Source organism: Equus przewalskii, chromosome 2 (genome assembly GCF_037783145.1).
Source record: "Equus przewalskii isolate Varuska chromosome 2, EquPr2, whole genome shotgun sequence".
NCBI lineage: Eukaryota > Metazoa > Chordata > Mammalia > Perissodactyla > Equidae > Equus > Equus przewalskii.
This window is the reverse complement of record NC_091832.1, coordinates 6,179,001-6,203,504: the sequence shown is the minus strand read 5'-3', so window position 1 is coordinate 6,203,504 and position 24,504 is coordinate 6,179,001. Positions and strand designations below refer to the sequence as shown.

Genomic DNA, 24,504 nt, shown 5'->3' with positions numbered 1-24,504 from the left:
TTGTACGATTTCTCTCTCTGTTTGACCCTAAGGCTCAGTCCAGAGCTTGTACTTGACACCATCACTACAGTAATACTAAACAGGAGCTAAAATTGAGGGGCAGCAGGAAGGAGCCGAAGCAGCCCAACTAGATTCAGGAAACCTCAATTTCAAACTCAACTCAGCTTTTGCAGCCCTTCTGAAAGTTAGAGGATTTGCTTCCAGAGCACCAGGATTGCCTCCATTTCCCACCAGTGACGCTCCAAGACCTTCCTCCATAGTGTACTTCACACAGGTGACTTGAGCTTGTGTCTGCAGCACGGGGCAGCTGCAGAGCACGTGTGGGCACTGGTGTGGCATTCCGAAGAACAGCCTGTGTCTCTGGGGACGGGCATTGCCCTGTGGCTGGCCCCAGCAGTGACAGGGAGCAGAGAACCTTCCCCACAGGCTCGATTAAGATGTGTAAGGATTTAACATGGTGCCTGGCACTTAGTAGGCACTCAGTATGTGCTGAGTATGGCTCTCATTGCCCTTCTAGAAGATTTTCTTTAGCTCATGGGTATTCAAGCCAGTAGACTTGTTCTAGCTCCCCTCGAATCTGGGCTCCATGTTGAGGAGACAGGGATGCATCTCTGTGTTGGCCCCTGTCCAGTCCTGTGAATCATAGCAACTCTCATAAGTTGGAGCTCACAGAGAACTGGAATCTGAGACCAAAGAAGGCAAAATATTTCCCGTTCCCATTCTTGCTAAGTTCTTGAGTTATTGATGTAATGGAAACAGTCCTGGGTTCAAATGCAGGCTCTGCACTTGCCTGCTCCACGCCCCTGCCTCTTTCCACCAGGGAGAGGACTTGGGCCGTGGGGAAGGGTCAGCGTGGCCGTTTTACTCAGTTGCTGGACCACCCGTCCTTTCTCAGGCTGTCTCCTCACCTGTGAATGGGGCAGCAGTTCTCTTGTAGGGTTGTGAAGATTAGGGAGTAAGGCATGTGGTACAATCAGGATGCAGCGGCAGAAGCGAGTGGTCTGCAGCCCTCACATAAGCCATTCATTCATTCAGGGCCTTGGCAATTTAGGTTGAGCAAGTGGTCCCAAGTTTGAGTTATTTCTCCTTCTCCCTCCCCAGCGGGAGGGCAGCCAGGTGAGGTGGCTGTGGCTGCCCTGCCCACAGGCCTGAGCAGGTATGGGGGAGAGCCTTGTGCGGCAGTGGAGGTGCCAAGTACCACCTAAACCCAACCCCACTGCGCCCGGCCGCCAAAGCCCCTGGCGCTAACCAGTGTTGCTTCAGCTGCTGGTAGTTAATGCTCCTTTACTTGGAAACGGTTTCAGCTCCTGGGAGCCATAGCGGGCAGCGAGGGCTCACTGCTCAGCCCCTTGTCCCCCTGCGACTGGGGTCTGCATGCACCCTATTCCCAGCCTAATTTACCGCCCTTCAAGGCTCACCAGGCTGTGGGCCCAGAGCCTACGTGGGGATAGGGGAGTGGGGAAGGCGGGGAACTTTTCCGGGAAGGGGCCCCGCAGGGTCTTGGCTGGCGGCCCTGTTAGCCACAGCCTGGGACCCCAGGGTGGGAGGGTGAACGGAAAGGTACTCGTGTCTGGAGCGGATGCAAAACCCTCTGTCATGAGGAAGACGCTGAGCTCAGAGGCGCTTGGTCGAAGGGGCCGTCTCCCGCGCCCTCCTCTCAGGTGCTGGGGCCGCCAGGGGTGCAGTTCCACAGCGGAAGGCTGGGAACTAGGAAGCGTTGCGGGCTAGACCGCCCGCCTTCGCGGCCTCCTGGGGTGGGGGTACGGGGGGAGGCGTGGTACGGCGGGCCCGCCAGGGCGGAGACGGGGAGAGGGTCGGTGCGGCGGCTCTGCCTCCCGGGAAGTGGGGCCCGGCCAAGTCCAACGCGGGGAGGGGGCAGGCCCTCGCCGCCCCGCGCCTGGGGACCCGCCGCCTGTGTCCGGAGGCCGCCGTCCAGCCGATGCACGCGGGGCGGGGGCGGGGGAGAGGCGGGGAGGAGAAAACCCACAACAAAACTTGCGTCGCCGAGCGCACGGCTCGACTCGAATGGAAGGAGCCCGCGCCCGCGGAGCGCAGCCGAGACTCGGGAGAGCGCGGGCGGCCGGCGGGCGAGGCACGGGGCGCAGCAGGTACCGGGAGCGGGCGGCCGGGGGGCCGGGCGAGCTGGGCGGCGGACTCAGACCTCCCCGCCTGGTGCCGGGGTCCCCCGCAGCCGCCCGGGGCAGGGCCGCCGCAGGGCGCCCCCTCAGTCGCAGCCCTGCCCCGGGGGCGCGGCTGCAGGGCTCTCCCTCGGGGGTGCGGCCCCCAGGCGATCGGGACCGGCAGGGGCCTTTTCTCCTCTCTGGCCGGAGGCTGGTTCCAGACCCCGGGCCCCTCCCGCTGCGCACATCTGGAAAGAATCTGAGGGCGGATGGGAGGGGGGAGTGGAAGGACGCGGGCGGGCGACAGGGAATGTGGGGGGCAGGTGGAACTGGGGAGGCGCGTGGATCCCTGTACTTGGAGCCCGGGCGCAGAGAATGCCCGTGTCTTTCCACGTCAGCTCTCCCCAGTTAGTCCGCCCTTCGACCTCTTTGCGGACAGAGAAACTGTGGCCAAGAGAGAGGCAGAGCTCTGCCGCGGGGCGCGCGGACAGGTGAGGCGGGGCCCGCGCGTCCACCGCCCAACCCGCTCGGGGCTCGGCTCCCCGGCCCAGCGCCGCGCACACTGGGCCAGAGCTCTCAGCTGGCGGCCAGGTGTCCGTCTATCTGTCTACGCGGCTGCCTCCCCGCTGGGACAGCTGAACTGGGGAAGGGGCGGCAGTGGGGGCCGCGAGGTCGTCGCCTTCCCGCTAATGCGGCGGAAGCCCCAGGGTGCAGGTCCCTGAACAGCCAGCCCAGCCTGGGGCGGGGGACCAGATCGTGGCGTCGGAATACCTGATGCGCCGTCAGGTGGAAGAGGAGGTGGCGGCGGCGGCAAGCTCCTGGCGGCCTCCGGGGCTGGGGGGCGGGGGTGGGAGGCAGGTGCAGCTGGAACTGCAGGAGAGGAGCAGGCACCAGCGTGCGTGCGGCGCGGACCGTTCCGTCCGGGAGGCGCAGAGGGATGCGCGCCCGGCTCCTGGAGTGCATCACGGCACTATTCAGGCCCACGCACCCCGAGTGCTGCCCTTGGACTCCGGGCCGGCCAGGCAAAGGGAAGCTATGGTCCACCCGGCTAGAAGAGGCACCGCTGGTGTGAACCAGGAGAGCCCCTGGGTGGTCTTGTCCCCTTTTAGGGCTCAGGGCCCAGTACTCTAGCCTAGAGTGCAAGAAATGTCAGATTCACATGAGTGTTTTCATGAGATCTTGTGGGAGCATACTTTGTCTCTTCTGTCTGAATCTTGGGGAGGGCGTGACTGATTGTGGCACCTTTAGAGAGTCATATATAAGAGTCGGGTAGAGTCATATATAAGAGCTCTAACCATGATCTGCCTGGAACCCTCAATGGCTCCTTATCATCAACTCCTTAGGGTAGTAGCTAATGCCCTTGGGGACTTGGACTTGCATCCCCTGGCTGCCCTTCCTTAAACACACCTCTTGCTTCCTTCATCCTCACACTGTGCCTTTGCTCATGCCCTCTCTCTGCCTGGAGTGCCTTTCCTCCCCTTGGTCCACCTGGAGAACTCCTACTCAGCCTTCAAGACCAGCTCAAGGCTCTGGGTAAGAGTCAGAAGACACAAATTCTAGTGCTGGCCTCACCCTTCAATGCTAATCTGTAAACTGAGGGAGTCTGACCAGATAATGTTGCAGATCTTTTCCAACTCTGCCGTTCACAAGTTCATCCCTTCATTTCCTGAGCACCCAGTCCTTGCCTGGGGAGTCAGGGAAGGCTCCGCTGAGCCTTGAAGGGTGCAGTGGGCCAGGGGTGCTGTGGGAGCACGAGGAACTCCCGAACCCAGCCAAGGGGCAGCAGCAGCTCGAGGAGCAGAGGCGTCTGGGGAGGAGTTGGCCGGGGATGGGCAGCAGTGGGAGCCCCTTCGCGCCTGAGTTTCCTCCTCTGCAGAATGGGAGACTGACTCTCGTCTTGAGATTTCTGTTAGAGTCAGTAACGTGCAGCTGTTCGGGGCGCAGCATGGAGCAGGTGATTAGCAGATTTTTACTGAATTTGAGTGGAGGAGGAGGAAAGTGCTGGGGGCTGAAGATCAGCCTCCTGATTTGAGTCTCCCTTCCTTCCTTCTAGTCCTGCCGAAAGCCCTTCAGGGCCTTGAGGTTTGGTTCCCTGGCGTGGGGGCCAGGAGGCAGTGGGTCCCGGGTACTGCCTGAATAACAGTAACCCCGTGTATGTCACATGTGCTGGCTGGCAGCATCAGTGAGGCACGCCATTTCGCTTTATCATCGTGAGGAGCTCCCATCTCCATTGCTTGGACTAGTGAACAGAGGCTCAGAGCAGTGAAGTGACTCGTCCAGGCTCACACAGCAGTCAGGGTTGTACTTCCCTCACTAAAGCTCTCCACGTGAGGAAGAGCTCACTGCACACAGAGCTGCTCCTCTCGCCCAGCATTTGCTGTCCTCACTTTCGGGCCTTCCAGAGACCAGGGGTCTGCTCTCTCCTCCGTTCTTCCACACACATGGCTGGGCACAGAGAAGGGGACTCGGGTGCTTATCTTGCTCAACATTCTTAGAAGAACAAATAAATTGAGACTCAGATGGGTCAGTGATGTGGCCAAGGTCACACAGCAACTAGATGGAGGAGCCAGAGCTGCCCAGGATCCTGAGGGGGCTGGGCAAGCTGGGAAAAGAGGGACGTGGCACTGGGGCCACCACTCTCCAAGCCTTGTCTGTTCTTCCTCCCTTTCCTGTGGATCCACCTCCTCCTCTCCAACCCTGCAGCCCAGCACCACCTCCTCTGCCCCGACCAGGCCTCTTAGCCCTTGCCCGCACCATTGCACAGCCTCTGAGAGCTCCCACTGGTCCATCCATAAACCTGCCTATTCCACACTCCTGCTCTTCGACAGTTCCTCATCTCCCCTAAGGTAAGGGTCACTCTCCCTAACCTGGTTTTCAAGTCCCTTCTTGGCCTGGACTTGCGGCCACTACCCACTTGCATCACTCTCAGTCCCCAACCCCCACCAGACACTCTAGTGAGCTTTGTAGAGGTCGCGACATGGGCTCCCTTGCCCCAGGGCCTTTGCACATGCAGAATCTCTTGCTTGTATCACTCTTTCTCTTTTGCCTGATCCTCATCCTTCCTGGCTAGATAAAGCATCACTTCTTCTGGGAAGCCTTCTTGGCCCCAGGCAAGGTTAGGCCTCCTCTGGGCCCCTCTGGACTAGCTTCCCTCCATCACACCTCTGATGACACTGGGATTATAATACTCAATTTACACATAATATATAGACCAGCGCTCTCCAATAGAAATATAATGTGAGCCACAAAGGCAAGCCACATATATAATGGAAAATTTTCTAGAAGCCACATTAAAAATGCATAACAAAACAGGTAAAATTAACGTTAATAATTTATTTAACTCAATATATTCAAAATATTATCATGTAATCAATATAAAAATGAGGTTTTATGAGATTAATATTAATAAGATATTTTACATTCTTTTTGGTACAAAGTCTTTAAAATCCACGTACACTACAGTTTACACTTACAGCACCTCTCAGTTTAGACTAGCCACATTGCAAGTGTTCAGTAGCCACGTGTGGCCACCGCATTGGACAGTGCAGGTGTGAGCTTCTTAAGGGCAGGAGCCCTGGTGGTCTGTTGGGTCCTCAGTGTCCAGCTGTGCTTGGCCCTGGGGTGGGCCCCACAGCATTGTGGTTAAGCCTGAGCCGGGAGCTCGGCTTTGCTGCTTCACAGCTGTTAAGCGGGATTGGCCAGGCCCACTAGGGCCTCAGCTGCTTCATCTATAAAGTGGCAATGATGATATTTTCAATATGGTTTATAATGTTAATATAAATTATTTTTACAGATACAGTTTACAGATCTTTACAGATACAAAACTGAAGGTGAGGGAGAAAAAACAGCCAGGCAGTGAGTGCACAGGATATGCGGGGAGGACCCTTCTCCCTGGCCTCCTGCCCTGAATTTGGGGCCTGGGCCTGGGCCTGGGCCTACACTCCGCCTCCCAGAGTCCCGATCTGGGAGGGGTCAGACAGAAGGTGGGGCGGGGGCTCTGGTCTAACGCTGGAGGCCCCAGGGGCTGCAGGCTGCTGAGCTGCCTGGGGGGTCATAATGTGCCATAGACTGGCTGAGGGTTTATTGCCCACTTGGTCAGTGGATGGGGGGCGGCAGGGTAGGGGGCTTAGGGCCAGGCTGCAGGCTCCATCTCCCACTGCTGCTCACGGCTCCCTGGAGCCAGAGCCGTTTGTGTGCTGGGCTCTCTGGTGCTCTGCCAGGCGGGTGCCGGGGCCCCAGGCTGCCTAGGCCTGCAGACCTATAGGGTGAAGCCAGCCTGACTGCTGGCCCTCTTCTCTCCCCTCTGCTTTCCCCTTTCCCTTTGGGGCCCCGTGCTCCTCGGGACCCCTTTTACAGGGCTCACCCAGTCTAGGGGGCAGAGGTTACTGTACTGGGGTCTGCCGGCCCCTCCAGACTGACGGCAGGGATCTTCCCCACCTCACCTGTATCCCCCTGTGCCCAGCACAGGGCCAGGGGCAGATGGGGCCTCACCTCGGAGAGCTGGCTGAGCCAAGGAGCAAAGCAAAGTGGTGTGAAATGCCACAGCAGACATCCACAGGAGGCTGGAGTCTACACAGCTCCTGGGAGGAGGCGAGCCTGGGGCTGGAGCGAAAAGCACAGCAGGATCCAGTCAAGGGCGGGGGAAGAAGCAGGGGGTCTGGAGCGGGCAGGGCTGTGGCTGGGACATGAGCAATGCCCACCAATCAGAGATTAGGAGGAGCTGACACTTACTGAGCACTTACTGTGTGCAGTACGTGCATCCCACTGACTCTCAGTCTCCCCGTTAGGACGGCTCTGTTACCACCCCAGGGACAGGTGAGGAAGCTGAGGTTTAGAAGGTCACAAAACTTGCCCAAAGCCACACAGCTGGAAGCCAGAGCTGCCTGCCTAACCAGACCTCAGTGCCATCGTCGGGCTCCCGGTTTACCCAGCCTCCCAGGCCCCGCGTCTTGTGAGACCCTGCTAACGGCTCTGCAGGTTTTGTCCCCAATGTAATGGAGGGAGAGGCTCAGACTGAGGAGCGGGCGTGCCGGGCCTGGCCCCTGGCTGGGCACCTGCGTTCCTGATGGCGGCAGTGACAGTGGCAGTTCGTCACCTAACAGCACCAGCTGCTTTGCATCTGTCATCTTGCTGGCTCTTCACAGAAGCTGAGTTTAGACATATTATCTGTGTTGTAAGATGAGGAAACTGAGGCTCAGCGAGGTCAGAGCCACTAAGTGGTGGAGGAGGACTCGAACAGGGGTCTATGGGACTCCAGAGTCAGTGCACCTGACCTATTGCCTGTCACAAGTTATCGCCCACAGAGACATTTTCTAAGTGAGTCCCTGTAAAGAGAACTCCAGGGACCAGCCTGAGCCAAGCTAGGCCCATGGGCTGTGGGATGATGGAACTCCAGCATCTTCCTCAATGGCCTGAGGCCACCCCCATACCTCCTGTCTCTACTGCCCCAGGGACCATGCTAGGGAGTGGTCTCCTGCAGGTGGCAGGGGTCATGTGAACACAGCAGGGCCTGGCGAGGGCAGCTGAGGGTGTGAACACCAGGAGGGTGACTTGGGAGGTCCTGGGGTGGCAGCAGCTCCATTCACTGATGCCAGACACAGAGAGTGGCTCACAGCCCCATGTGGGAGAACGACACCTTCACGTATTCCCAACCCAACCCAACCCATGCCAAGCCTGGGGGAACATAGTGACGGAGGGCCCTGGGGCATTTGAGTCTTCCCAGGGGACGCAACGCTGGAGTTGGTTCTTAGAGAAGCTGCTGATTGCACAAGAGAGAGGGAGGGCATTCCAGGGAGAAGGAACAGCATGTGCAAAGGCCTCGAGTGAGAAACCACTAAACAGACCCGTATAACTGGGGCAGGGGGCTGGGGGAGTTGGAAGAGAGGCAGGCCAAGTGCTGAAGATCCTGGAATGACGAGCTGAAGAGCTGGGACGCACCCTGCTGGTGCTGGCCCGCCATGGCCTGTGGCTGCTCACAGCACTGCCTGTCTCCAGGCAGCGGGAGCTCAGCAACGTCCAGGCCAAGCCTTGCCAGTCACAGTTCTTCCTGGGCCTCAGCTTTCCCTTCTGTGAAGTGGGGCACAGATTCCTGGGGGCCGGGCCTGGTAAGGGCTGTGGGAGGTTCCGCAGACCTGCCTGCAGATAGGGCTTCAGCTTACCCAACCCCTGCTCCAGGGGGGGCAGCCCTGACGGGGTGGTGCAAGGGAAGGAGGGCTCAGCAGAGCAGGTAGTGCTGAAGACAGGGTCAGAATGGGCTCTGCCTTGTGCCGGGGGCCCACTCTGGCTTCCGTGAGCCCCAGCCTTGTCCCACTGTGCCTGACAGGTGAGGTCGCTGGCGCGAAGGCGGGCTGCCTCGGCCCGCAGGCACCATGGCGCGGAGCAGGGCACTGCTGCTCCTGCTGCTGCTGCCCCCGCAGCTGCAGCTGGGCCCTGGGCTGGCAGTGAGGGCCCCCGTGTTTGGACGAAGTGACGCCCACAGCCGGAGCCCTGAAGAGAACGAGTTCGCGGAGGAGGAGCCGGTGCTGGTCCTGAGCCCCGAGGAGCCGGGGCCTGGCCCAGCCACCATCGACTGCCCCCGGGACTGCGCCTGCTCCCAGGAGGGTGTTGTAGACTGTGGCGGCATCGACCTGCGCGAGTTCCCCGGGGACCTGCCGGAGCACACCAACCACCTGTCCCTGCAGGTGAGGCGGCTGCGCGACGGTCGCTGGGGCTGCCCGTGCGCTCGTGGTCCCAGCCCAGGAGCCCCCGTACTCATGGCTGCTTACCCCAAATGCAGGTCAGCTGCGGGGTCTGGCCCCGGCAGGTGCACCCCTGGTGTCCGTCACAGAGCCCCGGGTCCTGTCACCCGCTCCCTTTCCCTCGGAGGCGTCTGGGCCGAGGCCGTGGGTGGAGTCAGGTCCCGTCTGAAAATGACACAGCCCAGCAGTGTACCCTCCGAGTGGACAGTCAGGGCCTCAGACACCATCACAGGCCAGGAGAGGAGGAGCAAAGTGACCCCAATACAGGGCTCGGGGGCTCTCCCCAGCTGAGGCACAGGCTAGATTTGGGAACCTCGGGAAGCAGACACGGCTTTCCAGATGGGGGGCTCTGGGAGCACAGGTGCACCCGCCATCACCCTCATGCTGCCCAGGCCCAGTAGCCCTGGGGGAGGGGAGGGGCTGCTACACCCATTTCCAGGGGAGGTCAGGCCCAGGGGAGGAAAGGGACCCGCCCATGGTCACACAACCCTGTGGGTCTGGGCTGGCAGTGGTGGGAACCCAAGTCCGGGGGAGCCTATGAGGGAAAAGGACAAGCTCAAGACAGCACTTGTTTCATTTGCTCATCAGCTGTTCATAAAGCATCTCCAGAGTACCTGCCCTAACCCCTGGCCTGGGTGGGGTGCCAGGCACGTGGGAGGATTCAGACATGCCCTGCCCTTGAGGCCTCACAGTCTGTGGGGGAGGCAGAGACAACCTGGTAGAGAGAACAGATAGAGATAGGAGGACTAGTGCTATGAGGCCTGGAGCACCTCCTAATCCAGCCCCCGATCCAGGAAGGCTTCTGGAGGAGGCGGCACCTGACGCAGGTTTTTAAAGCATCCCAAGGGGAGTGGGGAGGGTGGTGTGGGGATGCCTGTCACCAAGTGGGAACACGCAGGGAACAGGTCTGGAGGGGAGATGGCCCTCCACGGGTTAACTGCCCAGATGCCTGTGGGTGTGTTTCTGTGGTGGGGGGCTCCTAGAAGGCAGGACCCTCACGTCTGTTGTGGTCACTGCTGTGCCTCCAGCGCACAGATCCAGGCCTGGCTCAGAGCCAGCACCCAGGCTCTGCCCACCAGGGGAGAGAATCCCAAGGATGGTGCCCAACAGAGGGACCAGCTCCCGGGACTGGGGCTGAGGGTGGGGTGGGGCTCTCGTGGGGCAGGAGCCCTGTGCACCTCCCCTCCCCCACGCCGCCTCCCCACCCCACAGAACAACCAGCTGGAGCAGATCTACCCCGAGGAGCTCTCCCGGCTGCACCGGCTGGAGACGCTGAACCTCCAGAACAACCGTCTCACTTCCCGAGGTGAGGGGCCCCGGAGCCCAGGACAGGACGGGATGCTAGGCGGGGCCCCGGGTGCCCCTGGGGGAGCCCCACCCTGCAGACCCTGGGATGCGGAAAAGAGGAGGGCTGGGCTGGCAGGGGGGCCTGAGGCCTGGGGCGGAGCGGGGAGGGGCTCAGACACCTTGTCACAGACTCTTCAGCTCGCAGAGGCCTTTAGGATCAGAGTCCTCAAATTTTAAAAAGTTATTTTTTCTAATGATGAAAATAATTTATGATTATAATAGAAAATCTGGAAATATAGAAAATAAAATGGGGAAGAAAAAACCCACTCATAATTCTGCCACTTGGAGTTCATCCCTACTGACATTTGGGTATATTTCTTTCCATTCTTTTGAAAAGCAGCTTCATTGAGGTATAATTTGTATACCATAAGATTCGCCCAGTTTGATGAGTTCTAGTAAGTGTATACAACTGGACAGCCACCACCACACCCAACCCAGTCTTTTTCTTCTGTGTCTTCTGGTTCGTAGCTGAACTTAGATATTGGATATGGATATTATCACTATAGCAAGTGCTTTGTTTCTAACCGCTCAGCAGCGTTTCTCTTGTTGCTGAGAACTCTGGGTGGCCCTCATTGCACACAGTGGCGGCAGAGCGTCCCGTGGAGGGACACTGCCCAGTTTACGTAACTGTTCCCTCTCGTTAGATACTTGGGCAAGTCCCAGCATCTGAGGGTCTGGGAGCCTCAGGACTGGAGAAGGGCCAGCCTGGCTCAGCTCCCAGTGACAGTCGCGTCCTGACGCTACATCTGCCAGATGGAGCAGGGGTGGGCCAGGTGGTGGGGAGGCTCAGGGGCCACAGGCCTGTCCTGCCAGGGGGCCAGGTATAAAGAGGGTCTCTGGCCCTCTGGGCTGCCCCTGAGGCGAGTACTCCTTCCTGGCAGGGAAGGGTCAGGCTGGGGCCTCTGCCCCATGGCTGTCTTGTGGGGACCCATTCCTGCCCAGGCGGCCCTGAGCAGGTGCAGGATCAGTCATCGCTCAGCAAACACATCCCAGCTGCTCCTCTGAGCTTGGGCCCCTGTGAGCAAGGGGAAGGCTGGGGGCCCAGGCAGGCCTGAGGGGACTGGCTAGGAAGGGATCGGAGTGGCTCTTGTCACAGGGTGCGCCCTCCCAGTCCTGGCAAGTGGGGCGGCATGGGGGTCAGAGGTGGTGTGCTCCCCTGTAGCGTCTCCTTCATCCAGGGCTCTGACCGATGCCTGTCCTTTGAAGGGCTCCCAGAGGAGGCGTTTGAGCATCTGACCAACCTCAATTACCTGTACCTGGCCAATAACAAGGTGAGGGCCCACGGCAGGGTGGGGCTGTGCTGCCCCAGCCCCCAATGTCGGGGACTGAGCTCAGGGAGCTTTCACCAGGGCCTCTGCTGGGCTGGCTGCTGGGTCCCCATTACTACTCAGACGTGGCCCTGGGAGGACAGACCCAGACCCTTCACTGGAACCCAGGGCATCAGAGTGGTCAGATAATGAGGACAGAGGCCACGGCCTTCGGGAGTATAAGAGAGATAGAGCTCGTCCCCACAGGGATGGGGCACTTTAGGGCTTCCTGGAGGAGGTGGCATTTGAGCAGGGCCATGAAGGGTAGCAGGATTTCAGGCAGGGGCCCCGAGGGGGAGGGCACTGCCGTGGAAGGGACAGTGTGAGAAAAGGCACAAGGCGTTCAACCTCAAAATACTGGTGTGCCCCAGGGCTCTGTCCCAGCCCTTCTTGCTGAACTCTCTCAAGGGCCACACCGCCCCCCCCAAGCTTTGACGCCCATCCACATCAAGGCCATCACGGCCACATCCAGGGGCAGTCTCCAGCCCTCCGAGACTCAAAGATCTGCTGCCTCCTCGACGTCTGCCCTGGATGTCTGATGGAAGGTCTCCAACGACCTGCAGCCCCACTGGTCTGCGCCCAGATCCGGGAGTGCCTCACTCACCACATCCAGTCTCACAGCAGGCCTGAGCTCCCCCGCACAGGTCCGCTGTCCCCCACCAGGACGCCTCTGCCTCCTCCTTTGCTGCCGCTTCTCCTCGGAGCATCCAGGGTGACCTTTAAAAATCACTTCTACCCTTATATCCCTTCGGCCCACTTAAAACCCTCTCACGCCTTCACCTTCCACCCAGAATGAGAGCCACACTTCTCTGTGGCCCCCAAGGCCCATGGTCTAGGGTGCCTGCCTCTCTTAACTCATCTCCCCACTCGCTCGCTCCCACTCCACTCCGGCCCTCACACTCCCAGCAGCCCCCACGCAGGGCTTGCACTCGCTGTTCCTGCTGCCAAGGATGCTGTCCCCTCAGATGGCATTTATGGGGCCATCATCTGTGAAGGTCATTGCAGGTGACCTGCAGTGTCACCTGTTCCCTGAGCGCCTGACCCGTCACTCTCTGTCTCAGCCTGTCTGAGTCCCCTGCATCACAGTGATCACTGTCGGATACTGTCCTTGTTCATTGTCTTCTCCACAAGGATGTGAGCTTTTGGGGGGCAGGAACTTCTCTGCCTCGTTCCCCGGGACATGCCCAGAGAGCTCCTGGAACCGTGCCTGGAATGTTGTGGACTCAGTGGCTCCCGTTGAATGAATGAAGGGTGGACTCTGTGGGCTGTGTCTGAGGAAGCGTGGTGCTCACTGTGGCCGGACAGAGGCCGTGTGGGGGAGCAATGAGGGGAGAGACCAGGAGGACAGGCCGGGCAGGGGACAGGCCAGAGGACTTTGCATGCCATGCTCAGGGTTGTGGGGGAGCCGTAGAGGTTCTGTTTCTGTGTAACCAGGGCAGTGGATGGGTTTCCGTTTTAGACAGATAGCTCTGGCTCCAGGGGGAGAAAAGTTGAAGGGGCCCAGGTGAGCAGCAGGCAGGGGGGCCCTGAGCTGGCCTCTGCCCCTCCATGGGCCTTTCTGCCCCAACTCTTCCCTTTCCAGCTGACCTTGGCACCCCGATTCCTGCCAAACACCCTGATCAGTGTGGACTTCGCTGCCAACTATCTCACCAAGATCTATGGGCTCACCTTTGGCCAGAAGCCAAACTTGAGGTCAGAGGTCAGAGGGGGCCCTGGGCTCAGGTTGGGGAAGGGGGAGGAGCTGAGGCAGAGACTGCCTGCCCTGAGCAAGGCAGAGAGGACCCAGACGTGCCCTGGAGGAGGGGCGTGCTGTGTAGTGCGGGCTCAAAGCCCCTTGTTCACGGCTGTGGTAAGGGACGCCCAGGGGCTTCAGGCTCACTGGATCTGAAGGCTGAGACCTAAAAGATGAGGAAGAATCAGTCCAGGGAGCAAGGACAGAAGGCGATGTCTGCGGAACTGTGGGGAGCTGGGTGAGGGCGTTTGCCCCCTCCCCAGCCCCTGGGGGAAGGAAGCATCTTCCAACAGGCAGACCAGTCCCTCACTGAGAGCCACTCTGGGAGGAGTGCCACCCCACAGCACAGGTGGCTGAGCGGGGCAGGGTGGTGCTGGGGGCTCTGGCGCCACTTCTGTCCCTGAATCTGTCACCTCTCTCAATTCTCTCCACCCTCCCTGGGGAGCCAGGGTCACTGTGCATGGTCCCATCCCACAGATGAGAAGGCTAAGGCCCAAGAGAGGCCATACAGCAAGAATGAGCTCTATCTTCAATGGATTTCTCTCGTTCCTGTCTTCTCTTCCTCTAGGATGTCAGCTCCCTGAGGGCAGGGCCTTGTTGGTGTGTCCACTGCCATATCTTCAGAGGCTAGAGCAGTCCTAGCACGGAGGGCACTCAGTACATATTTGCTGAATGAATGAGGGGTCACCTCCTCTGAGCCATGCCCTGTGCTGAGCACCGGGGACAAAGAGGCGGCAGGGACAGTCCCCATCTTCAGGAAGTCCCACAGAACTCAGCGCCGGCTGTGTGGGGTTGACAGGCAGGGACTACAGGCTGCAACAGTCAGGGAATGACTGGGGACCTTGGAGGATATGGAGGAGCACGGGCTGGGGGTCAGGAAATTCTATTTCTGCCACTGACTTGTGGGGCAACCTCTGGTGGGTCCTTGGTCCCCTTGGCTGCTATCAGGGACTGGATTAGGCAGGTCTGAGTTTCTTCAAATGGGACCAGGGCTTCCTGGGCCCCAGGCCCAACCTGAGCAAGGTTTAAAGACTCACCAGGTGAGCTGGTGCGGGGGTGGGTGGGAGGTGGCTTGGGTGGGTGAGGACCTGCACCTCGTTCCCCAGGTCTGTGTACCTGCACAACAACAAGCTGGCGGACGCCGGGCTGCCGGACAACATGTTCAACGGCTCCAGCAACGTCGAGATCCTTATTCTGTCCAGCAACTTCTTGCGCCATGTGCCCAAGCACCTGCCGCCTGCCCTCTACAAGCTGCATCTCAAGGTGGGAGGGAGAGAGCAAGAAGGGGCTCCCAAACAGCAGGGACCCTCAGTGGGGGAAGAGCCCAGGCCCACGTGGGCACCGTGGTGAGGCTGGGAGGCCTGGGGCACATGCTGGAGGGCACAGCGTCTGCTGCGGAGAAGCAGGCAGAAGCCTGGGCACCTGGCCATCAGACCCACACCCAGAGTGCTCCAGGCCTGGGCCCCTGCCCCAGGCTCCCCCAGACCTCATCCCCAGGCTCTGCCCCTGCCCTTGGCTGTCCCTCATGCTCCCCTCCCCACCATACCACCTTCCAGAACAACAAGCTGGAGAAGATCCCACCAGGTGCCTTCAGCGAGCTGAGCAGCCTGCGTGAGCTGTACCTGCAGAACAACTACCTGACAGACGAGGGCCTGGACAACGAGACCTTCTGGTGAGCCCCCACCTGGCCCGCAGGGTGAGCACGGCACCTGGGACGCTCCCCTCAGGGCCCACCCAGCAGGCCTCCTTGCACATATCCCTCGCCAGCCTGGCCCTGGTCAGCTTCTCTGGAGAAGGAACTTGGAGGATTGTGCCTCTGCTGGCATTTCTGTCCCCAAGAATAAGAGCTATGTATAGAGCAGGTCTGCCAAACTTCTAGTGTACAAGACAGAATTCTTGGTACAAGATAGAAATTTAAGCATTCTTGTTGAAGGCAAATATATTTTCATTTTTTAGGACCAACAGTAGCCTCAAAAGGCCTTAGTTAAACAACTGGTCTCAAATGAACCCCTAGGTGTCGGAAACCATGCTAGCTCTTTCCTACACCAATATATCATTGAATCAACCCAATGAGAGGCTTGGAGAGGGTCGAGGTCCCCCAGTCAGTTAGTGGCAGAGCTGGGATGAATTAGAGGCAGTGCCCCTGCCACCTCCCTTGGGAATAATGGTGGAAATGAGCGCCAGGTGGGCTCCTGCCAACGGCCTTAACCCCCGCGCCCCCCAGGAAGCTCTCCAGCCTGGAGTACCTGGATCTGTCCAGCAACAACCTGTCGCGGGTGCCAGCGGGGCTGCCGCGCAGCCTGGTGCTGCTGCACCTGGAGAAGAAGGCCATTCAGAGCGTGGACGCGGACGTACTGACCCCCATCCGCAGCCTGGAGTACCTGCTGCTGCACAGCAACCAGCTGCACGCACACGGTATCCACCCGCGGGCCTTCCAGGGCCTCAAGCGGCTGCACACGGTGCACCTGTACAACAACGCGCTGGAGCGCGTGCCCAGCGGCCTGCCCCGCCGCGTGCGCACCCTCATGATTCTGCACAATCAGATCACCGGCATCGGCCGCGACGACTTCGCCACTACCTACTTCCTGGAGGAGCTCAACCTCAGCTACAACCGCATCACCAGCCCGCAGATGCACCGCGACGCCTTCCGCAAGCTGCGCCTGCTGCGCTCGCTGGACCTGTCCGGCAACCGGCTGCACACGCTGCCGCCGGGGCTGCCGCGCAACGTGCACGTGCTGAAGGTCAAGCGCAACGAGCTGGCTGCCCTGGCGCGCGGGGCGCTGGCCGGCATGGCCCAGCTGCGGGAGCTCTACCTCACCGGCAACCGGCTGCGCAGCCGGGCCCTGGGGCCCCGCGCCTGGGCCGACCTGGCCGGGCTGCAGGTAAGCGGGAGGGGCGGAGGCAGGGCCATGCCCGTGGGGGCGCGCTGCTGGTGTGGCTACCCTGAGCCTACCCATCTGCTGGGCCCGGGTGAGGGGTGGGCAGGAGAGTTGGGCCCTGAGGGAGGTACCCGCTAGGGAGGCTGGGCCTTAGGGGAGGAAGGCCTGGGCCATGCAGAGGGTATGGCTGGCATGCCAGGGTACAGGAGTGAGGGGCAGAGTACAGTTGGTGTGGCCAGGCCAAGCTCACACATGCAGGTACAGGCTTGAGGAGGGCTGTGGGGATACGGGGAGGTCATGGCTGCAGGTAGTGGGGCCCACGGTTCAGGAGGACTGGGGGTCAAGGGCAGTTCAGGTGGCATGAGCTAGTCCAGCTCACTCACCTGCAGGCACAGGAGTAGGGGCCTGGAGAAGGCTGGGCTTGGGGAGGGGAGGGGAGGCAGCCACCCTCAGCAGCCTGTGGAGGAGACATCTGGGGGCTGGTCAGAGTGTGGTTGATGCGGCCACAGGCAGGGTCAGGTGGGATACCTGGCCATAGGAATCTAGCCTTTTTGCTTACAAGTGAGACCTTCCAACTCAGAGAGGGACTGAAAGGGCACTTTACTAGAGAAACCTGGGGGTCAGGGCTGAGCTGCGAGGTCAGGGATGCTCCCTACCAGGCCTGTCTCCCCAGATATTCTCAGGGCTTGCTCCTCCCGCCTTCTCAGGGCTCTGCTCAGATGTCACCTGCCTCTGCTCGGTTTTTCTTCATAACTCTCCTCCCTGGGGCATTAGGTCATCTGCTTGTGTGCAGCCCCCTCTTCCCATAGAAGGAGGGCAGGCATTTTGGAAAGTTGTGTTCACCGCTGGCCCCAGGGCCCTGGCATGGTGGGCTCACAGTACATGCTTGTGGGGGCAGCTGTCAGGATGGGATGTCTGAGTGGAGTGCAGAGGAGAGGCCCAGAGCAGGGCAGGGTGAGGGTGGGGGATGCGGGCAGAGCACTGAGGGTGGAGCCTGTGGGAATCGGGGAGGCAGCTGGCCCTGCAGGAACAGCCGTCAGCTGTTAGCTGGGTCTCTCCTCACCCAGAAGCCCTGCCTGGTGCCAGACACCAGGGTCCAAGCCCCGTGCCCACCCCTCGTGGGTATCCCTCAGGGACCTGTGCTCCAGGGACTCCAGCCCCTCTGTCTTCTCCTCCACACCTGCTCCTCCTGCTGCATTTCCTAACTTGCTGAAGGGGGCGACGTCCACCCAGGTGCCCTCAGGACATCTGGACACTGCCCTTGACATCCCTTTCTCGAGCTGTCTACCCCGCAAGGCCCGTTGTTCCTAAACCCTACCCATTCTACCATCGCATCTCTCAATCTGTCTGCATCTCTCCATGCCGACTGTCCATCACCCCAAGCCAAGTCACCCCTATTTCTTGCCTGGATCCCAGCTTCCTAGGCGCTCTCCACTCCTGTACTCCTTATGCAGTTGGAGGGTGTCTTGAAAAACACATGCTCACCTTACGCTCCTGCCCAGAACCCTCCCGTGGCTCCCCATTGCCCTTAGAACCCAGACCAGAATCCTTGCCACGGCCTCCAAGGCCTGCTCTGCTCCTGCTCCCAGCTGGGCTTCTGTTTCCCAGATGCACCAGGCTTTGCTCATACCAGCCCCTCTGCTGGCAGGACCTTCTCCACTCTGTTGACACCTGCCACTCATTCATTCCACAAGCCTGTACTGAGCCCCTGCCCTGTGCCAGACACAGTTCTAGAACTGAGGACTAAGTGGGGAATAAGACAGGTGGAGGAGGTTCACCACCGTCCTGGGGCTTTTACTTAGGACTCAGCAATGGTGTTACCTCCTCAGAGAAGCCACCAGTGATGGGCAGCTTAGACACCTTCCTGGGCCTGCATGAGTTCAGTCAGGGATGGGGTGTCTGGTGGTGGAGGGAGTTCTTCCTCTCACTGCTGGATCTTTCTACAGGCAGCGGCTCCTGCTGCTTTAGAGCCCCCACCTGTGCTGACTGCTGTCTGCTCCCCTGACCTGAGGCTGGGTTGGCCCCCTCCCCTGCCGGAGCTTCGTCATCGTAGCCCCATTCCACCAGCTGTCATTGTCAGATCTGGTGTTCATCTCCCCTGCCAGCCTGGATTCCTGAGGGTGGAGGCAGCATCTCAGTGGATTCCATGTCCCTGCCACCTGTGGGCACTGAGAAAGTTTGGAATGAATGGGAATGTGCTGGAGCTGTGTGGAGGGGACACAGTGGGGAGCAGGGAGCCCCACTGTCTAGGGGAAGTGATGGGGAGGCTCCCCAAGGTGCGTGAAGCTTGTGTTCCCCTTGATTCTTGACGCCACCTGCCTGGCTCTCTGGATTCACGTCCCCCAGTTTCCTGACGGTGAGCCCCAGCTTTTGGGGTAAGGAAGGGAGCTTAGAGATGGCGGAGTCCCACTGTGGCTGCACAGGTGTGTGTTGGCGTGAGGGTGTGCTGATGGCCTGAGGGGCAGTGAGCAGGGCCACGCGAGTCCAGGTCTCCTGCCCACAGCAGGTTTGTTCTCCTCCCTGGGAATCCCACCCCCATTTCTCTGGCTGCCTGCCTCCTGGACTCTAGACATGTGATGACCCTGAGACTGACCAGCCTGGGGCGGCTGCCATGCCAGGGTCGCTGTGGGCCTGGCACCCTTGCTCCTGGCCCCTGCCCACATGGCCCCTGAGGTCCACAAATGAGCAGCCCCACCCATGCGGCTCCTCACCCCTCTGCTCATTCAGGGCCAGTGGGGCGAAGGGCCCCTGCCCTTCTGGGGCCTTTAGTCTGATGGGGGTGACAGGTGTGTTATGGAGGAAGGACTGTGACACCCAGACGTCTTGGCTGTGAATTTCTGTAGGAACGCAGAAGGAGCTGGGTAGGACATACACAAATTAGAACTAGGGTTTGGAGTCAGGCACACTGAGTTCCAGCCTTGTGCAGGCTGTGTGGCCTTGGACAGACCTCTGAGCCTCTGTTTCCCCCTCTGGAAAATGGGGATAGTTGTAGACCCCGCCTCCCAGGGTTATCGTGAGATTTAGATAGGCCGGGCTTGGTGGGGGCTTTGTAAGCTGTGAAGTGCTTTGACGTCCCTGCTCACCCCTGCAGCTGCTGGACATCGCTGGGAATCAGCTCACAGACGTCCCCGGGGGGCTCCCCGAGTCGCTCGAGTACTTGTACCTGCAGAACAACAAGATCAGCTCCGTGCCCGCCAACGCCTTCGACTCCACACCCAACCTCAAGGGAGTCTTTCTCAGGTAGGAGGGCGCCTGGGGCCCACCCCGGCTCTAGCGGGATCTGAGAGGCACAGGGGAACAGCTGGCTGGTAGAGGTCAGCGTTCAAAGCCAAGTGGCGCACATGGGCATTATTGAAGTTACCATGGCAGGAAGGGACCCCACAGAGCATCTTCCCAGTTTACAGCTGGGAAGGCCGAGGCCCAGAGAGCACAAGAGACTGCTGTGTCCACAGCTGGCTGGACTGGGCCTGGGACTCAGACCCAGGACAGCAGATGTTCAGTCCCTCGCTGGGCTCTGGGGGTTTGTCTCTTGCTCCCTGAGGAGATGAGGAGCTTCCGGACAGCAGAGTCCAGGTGGTTCTTTCCAACATCCCCACCTCCTACCCGTTCAAATCAGAGAGAAGGAGACAGATCAGGGAGAGGCAGAATGCATGCTCCCTGGGCTTCATGGCCTAGAAGGCCCGGGTTGGGCAACATTGGGATGGAGTGTGAGCTGTGCCGTGGCTCCTGCAAGGGACTGAGGTACAGAATGTTGAGGGGGCCTGAGATCCGAGCCCGGCCTCTGCCTTCCCACAACCCAAGAGTGTCCCTGGCCCAGCTCGGTCCTGGCCTTGCCTGCCTGCCACTCTGCACCAGGCACCAAGGTGACTCCCGGCTGGCAGCCCAGGAGCCTCAGGCCTCAGGGTTAATGCCAGAGGGCGGGCTCAGAGCAGTCGTGTGCGCCACTCCCAGATGGTGGTGAGACGGTATGCAGAGGGAGGCCTTCCCCTCCCTGTGTGGATGGGAGGCCCAGGGTCAGCCTTGCCTCCCATGCTGCGGCCACACCGGACGGCTCGGACTCTCCAGGAGATGCTGTGCCACTCAGCCCCTGCCTTTGACGCTTGCTGTGCCATCTTCCTGGAATGCCCATTCCCTCCCCTTTACCTTCTGGGGTGGGTGCATGTGGGGACTCTGAGGGCTGGGCTCCTGGCATTGACCCCACGTGGGTGGCCGCACAGGTTTAACAAGCTGGCCGTGGGCTCTGTGGTGGAGAGCGCCTTCCGGAGGCTGAAGCACCTGCAGGTCTTGGACATAGAAGGCAACTTTGAGTTTGGTGACGTTTCCAAGGACCGGGGCCGGTTGAAGGAGGAAGAGGAAGAGGATGAGGAGGACGAGGAGGATAAGGATGAGGAGGAAGAAGAAAGGCGATAGTGACAGGGTGAACTGGATCTGACATAGGTAGGTGGTCTGTGTGGGGCGCACTCACCTCTCCTCACCAGTTTCCAGTCCCTGACCCCAGTTTAGGTCACCCTCTATCCCCTGCTGCATCGTTCATTTTGCAAACCTATTAGGAGCACTTGGGATGTGCCAGGCCCTAGTGAGAGGTTGGCTGTGACAGCAAGCCTGCGGGAGGCTGGCCCATGCCCCGGGACTCTCTCCAGGGTGATAGTGCTGTGCCGGGACATGCACAATGGCTGGGATGGTGGAAGCGGGGGATGGGTGTGGGCCGGGGGGAGGCTGCTGCTGTGATCTAGGCCAGAGGTGACAGGGGCCGACAGTGAGGGTGCAGATGAACAGACGGGCCTGAGAGGGCTCCGGGGCAGACTTGAGGGCCTGAGTAGCCCTGTGGGACATGGAGTGAGGGGAAGACAGGCCAAGCTCCAGCCTGGAGTTCCAGCTGGATGATAATACCAAGAGGAGCAGCTTCGGTGGGGCAATGTTGAGTTTGAGGGGCCTGGAGGCTTCTTGGGGAACTGGCCAGAGGTGGGCTGGATGTATGGGTCTAGAGGTCAGGAGTGAGGTCTGGGCTGGAGATGGATATCCAGGCATTATCAGCCTTGAAACAGCCCCTGAGGCCACAGGAGGCTGGGTGAGCCCTCCCAGGGGGAATGAGTACTCCTGCATGGCCGGGCCACAGGGAGCCTGCAGAGGGGGTGAGATGCAGCAGTCAGGAGGGAGGGAGGAAAGCTGCCGACAGCAGAGGACAGAGGGTGTTTACACATACATGCACCACAAGCACCTGCACACGCACATGAGTGCACCAACACACATGTACCCGTGCTCTCCCACACATGCCTAACCATGCACACACAAAGCATGCACTCACAGAAACCACTGCACATGTGCACACACTCCATGCTGCATTCACAGTTGCAGAGCATGTGCACACTTGTGTGCATGCGAGTACATACATGCACACATCCCCATGCACACAGGCCCCGTGCACACAGGGGTACACATCCATGCACAGGCTTCCCCAGAAGGGGGAGAACCAGCTGTGCTAATGCTGCTGAGAGGTGGGTAGAGCTGAGCACTGCCAAGGGCTGACTGGATTTATCCACACAGAGGTCATCTGTGACCTCCTGGGAGCAGCCTCAGGGGCGAGTGGATCTAGGGAGCATAGACAACTCTGTCAAGAAGTTTGGCTGTGGAGAGATGAGAGAGGGTAAGAGCAGGAAGGGGGCATGAAGTTCAGACAGGGCTTGGTTCACATCATGCCCTTTTTAAGGCATGCTGGTGTGGACGCCGATGGGGAGGGGCCAGTGTGGAGGGAGGAGCTAAGGTGTAAGAGAGGAGAGCCGTGTGTAGGATCCCGGTGGAAACAGTAGGAGGGACTGGCTTTGGCAGGAGGGTGAGTGCTCCCTCCACTGTGGCAGGAGGGACGGAGGACAGAGTGGCTGCAGTCACAGGCAGGTTAGTGGCTTGGTGGCTGGACATGAAGTCATGTAAGCCCGATACCTTCAGCCTTCTGTTTCCTCAGTGCAGCAGGGGTGCTCAGCAGACCAGGGTGGGTGTGGAGAAGATGGGCAATTGGATCTATCCATGGCTGGGCTTTTGGCCAGGTGTGTGGGACAGGAGAGCAAGGAACAAGGAAATTGAGTGTATTGGCAAGAGAATGGCTGCAGTGGTGGATCCCGGGGGTCCGGCTTGGAAGGGAAGGAGGTGCAGACAGAAGGAGTCGGTGGGCAGGACCACTGGAAGGGGATGTTGGAGAGTGGGCACGGTGGTGGCAAGTAGCCAGGAGGAGAGGTGTAGGAAGAGGGGATATCCGAGTAAGCTGACCGAGCTGGGGTTACAGAGCCAGGTCACAGAGCTGGTGGCCGTGGGAGGGGCCAATGTTAGGATGTTGAACTGAAGTAGGGCCTGGGGCAGAGAGGATCCTGAAGGGGGTTGAGGATGGGGTGGGTAGGTGGAGAGGGAGTTGGGGAGAGGGGTCCAGCTGATGATAGAGAAGAATGTGCATGGGGACAGCTAGCCGAGTGTGGAGGGCAGCCCAGAGGCCACGCTCAGGGTCACCCTCCTCTACTCTGGGGGCCTGGGGTAAGATGGTAGAGCCCCTTCTTTCGAGGCATTGTCTCAGGCAGAGCCAGGGGTCAGTGTCACGAGTGACTGGCCGTTCAGTGAGGATGCTGTGGCCCTCACGAGGAGAGCTGTAGAGTCCTGGGTTGGGAGAGAGTCTGTCCCCTCTGGAGGACATTGGCCATGGTCAGGTCAGTTGAGCGAGGCCCCAGGAGAGGCCCTCCAGTTCACACCTGGCCTGGCCACATTTCCACAAGCACCTCCCAGAGGGCAGCCCACTGGCTCTGGGCTCCCAGGGGCAACTCCCCTTTCTGCCTGCCATCACCTGGTCCTTCTAGAGCCCCCTCAGGTGGGCCCCCCAGCTCTAATCCACTTCCCCCAGGCTGGTCGGGTTGGGGTCGGCCCTGGCCTCCCCTGACTCTCCCATGTGTTCTACAGGATGATGGACCGCTGGACCCCGTTCTGCAGCACGTGCCTGTGCCCTGTGAGCGCCCACTGTGCCATGCTCACAGACACACCCAGCACTGCACCCACAGGGCCCCCGACACAGCTGAATCCACAGCCTCCCATCCTCAGCCCTCCCTGCAGTGCGTTCCACAGCCAGACACACGCAGACACCACAACACACATACAGCAGCTGCACGTCGCCCCAAGCCCACCACCGCCATCATGCCCTCTGAGTCACACAGACACGGGAAGGGTCGGACCCCACCCTGGCACACATGGGCACCTGCTCCTCCCCTGTGGACACACGTACGCGGGTGCTCGCGCACACACTTATACACACGCACACACACACAAGTCACGTGCAAAGAGCCCTACAAGGCCTATGCCACCGACAGCTCTTGCCCCAGCCAGAACTGACCAGAACAGCTAGCTATCTGTCTGTCTGTCTGTCTGTCTGTCCGTCCATCCCCCGGAGAAGACACAGAGTTCTCTCTGGGCTTTCTGTGGCCAGGTGCCTGCGCCCCCTGGAACTCACAAAAGGTGGCTTTTGTTCCTTTCTCTCTCTTTCGGGACAGGAACCTTCTGGACTGCTGCCCTGGCCCGTCCGCCCTACCCCCAGCTTCTGAGCCAGCCACTCCCTGCCATGCCCCGGGCAAGCCCCCCTGAGGCCACCGCAGAGTCTCCGGGGCAGCTGTGGGCTTTGGGTGGTATGAGTGAGGCGGGGCTGGCTGGGCAAGGAGGAAGGCCCAGCCGCACCAGGGGACGCCTCTTCCACTCTCTGGGCCTGCGGGAACTTCTGGGTGCCTTTGTTTTTTTATTCTTTTTTAAGAAAAACAAAATGATAAAAACTTCAAAGCTGATTTTTCTTGTTACAGAAAAGCTAATATAAAAGCATTACCCCGTCTGGCAGCCCGTGGCCGCGTCTGTGTGTGCTTCCTGCCAGGCGCCAGGCGGGTGCCTGGCTGGGGTGGGCGGGATATAGGCACCTCGTGCCTGTCCAGACCAGCAGGAGTCGGCGCAAAGTTCAGTTCTCGGGGCCCACAAAGCAGTCCCACGGGCAGAGGCCCAGTGACACGGGTTTATTTGCAGCTATGCAGGCCTGGAGACGTGTGTGGCCCATCCACTAGGTGGGGGTCAGCAGGTCAGTCTGGGACTGCCAGCCCGGGCCTGTGAGCTCATCCTGCACTCCCAGAGGCTGAGCATCCAAGCAAAGGGGCTGCCAGCTTCAGGCTGCTCAGGGCTCACCTGTAGGGGCACCTGTGCACTGAGTGGGCATTACCCATGGAGTCTGTCCCATAGAGGACAGCCAGGGTGGGAAGGGCACCAGAGGCAAGCCTGGGAGCTGGAGCAGAGCCGACTTGGGGGCCCAGGTCTCTGCAGGCCTGTCCTAGAAAGAGAAGACAGACGTGCCCAGTGTGCCTACCACCCCAACAGGGC

General features: G+C 60.0%; 1 protein-coding gene across 4 annotated transcripts; it reads left to right on the top strand.

Annotated features, from left to right (window-relative positions):
• The first annotated feature begins 1,969 nt into the window (after positions 1-1,969).
• Positions 1,970-23,979, top strand: PODN (podocan). Of its 4 annotated transcripts, XR_011537349.1 has the most exons (12): positions 1,970-2,108; positions 8,443-8,800; positions 10,070-10,163; positions 11,411-11,475; positions 13,094-13,203; positions 14,350-14,506; positions 14,800-14,915; positions 15,468-16,125; positions 19,214-19,362; positions 20,340-20,559; positions 23,059-23,104; positions 23,643-23,979. XR_011537349.1 is itself a non-coding variant. In XM_070609592.1 (11 exons), exons 2-10 carry the CDS (start codon positions 8,489-8,491, stop codon positions 20,530-20,532), a joined length of 1,854 nt encoding a protein of 617 aa, XP_070465693.1. In that variant the 5' UTR covers positions 1,970-2,108; positions 8,443-8,488; the 3' UTR covers positions 20,533-20,559; positions 23,643-23,979. The 4 variants fall into 4 exon arrangements, 3 of the variants coding, with proteins under 3 accessions (XP_070465693.1, XP_070465690.1, XP_070465691.1); XM_070609592.1 differs by lacking the exon at positions 23,059-23,104; XM_070609589.1 differs by having other exon boundaries at positions 23,059-23,979.
• Positions 23,980-24,504: the final 525 nt, after the last annotated feature.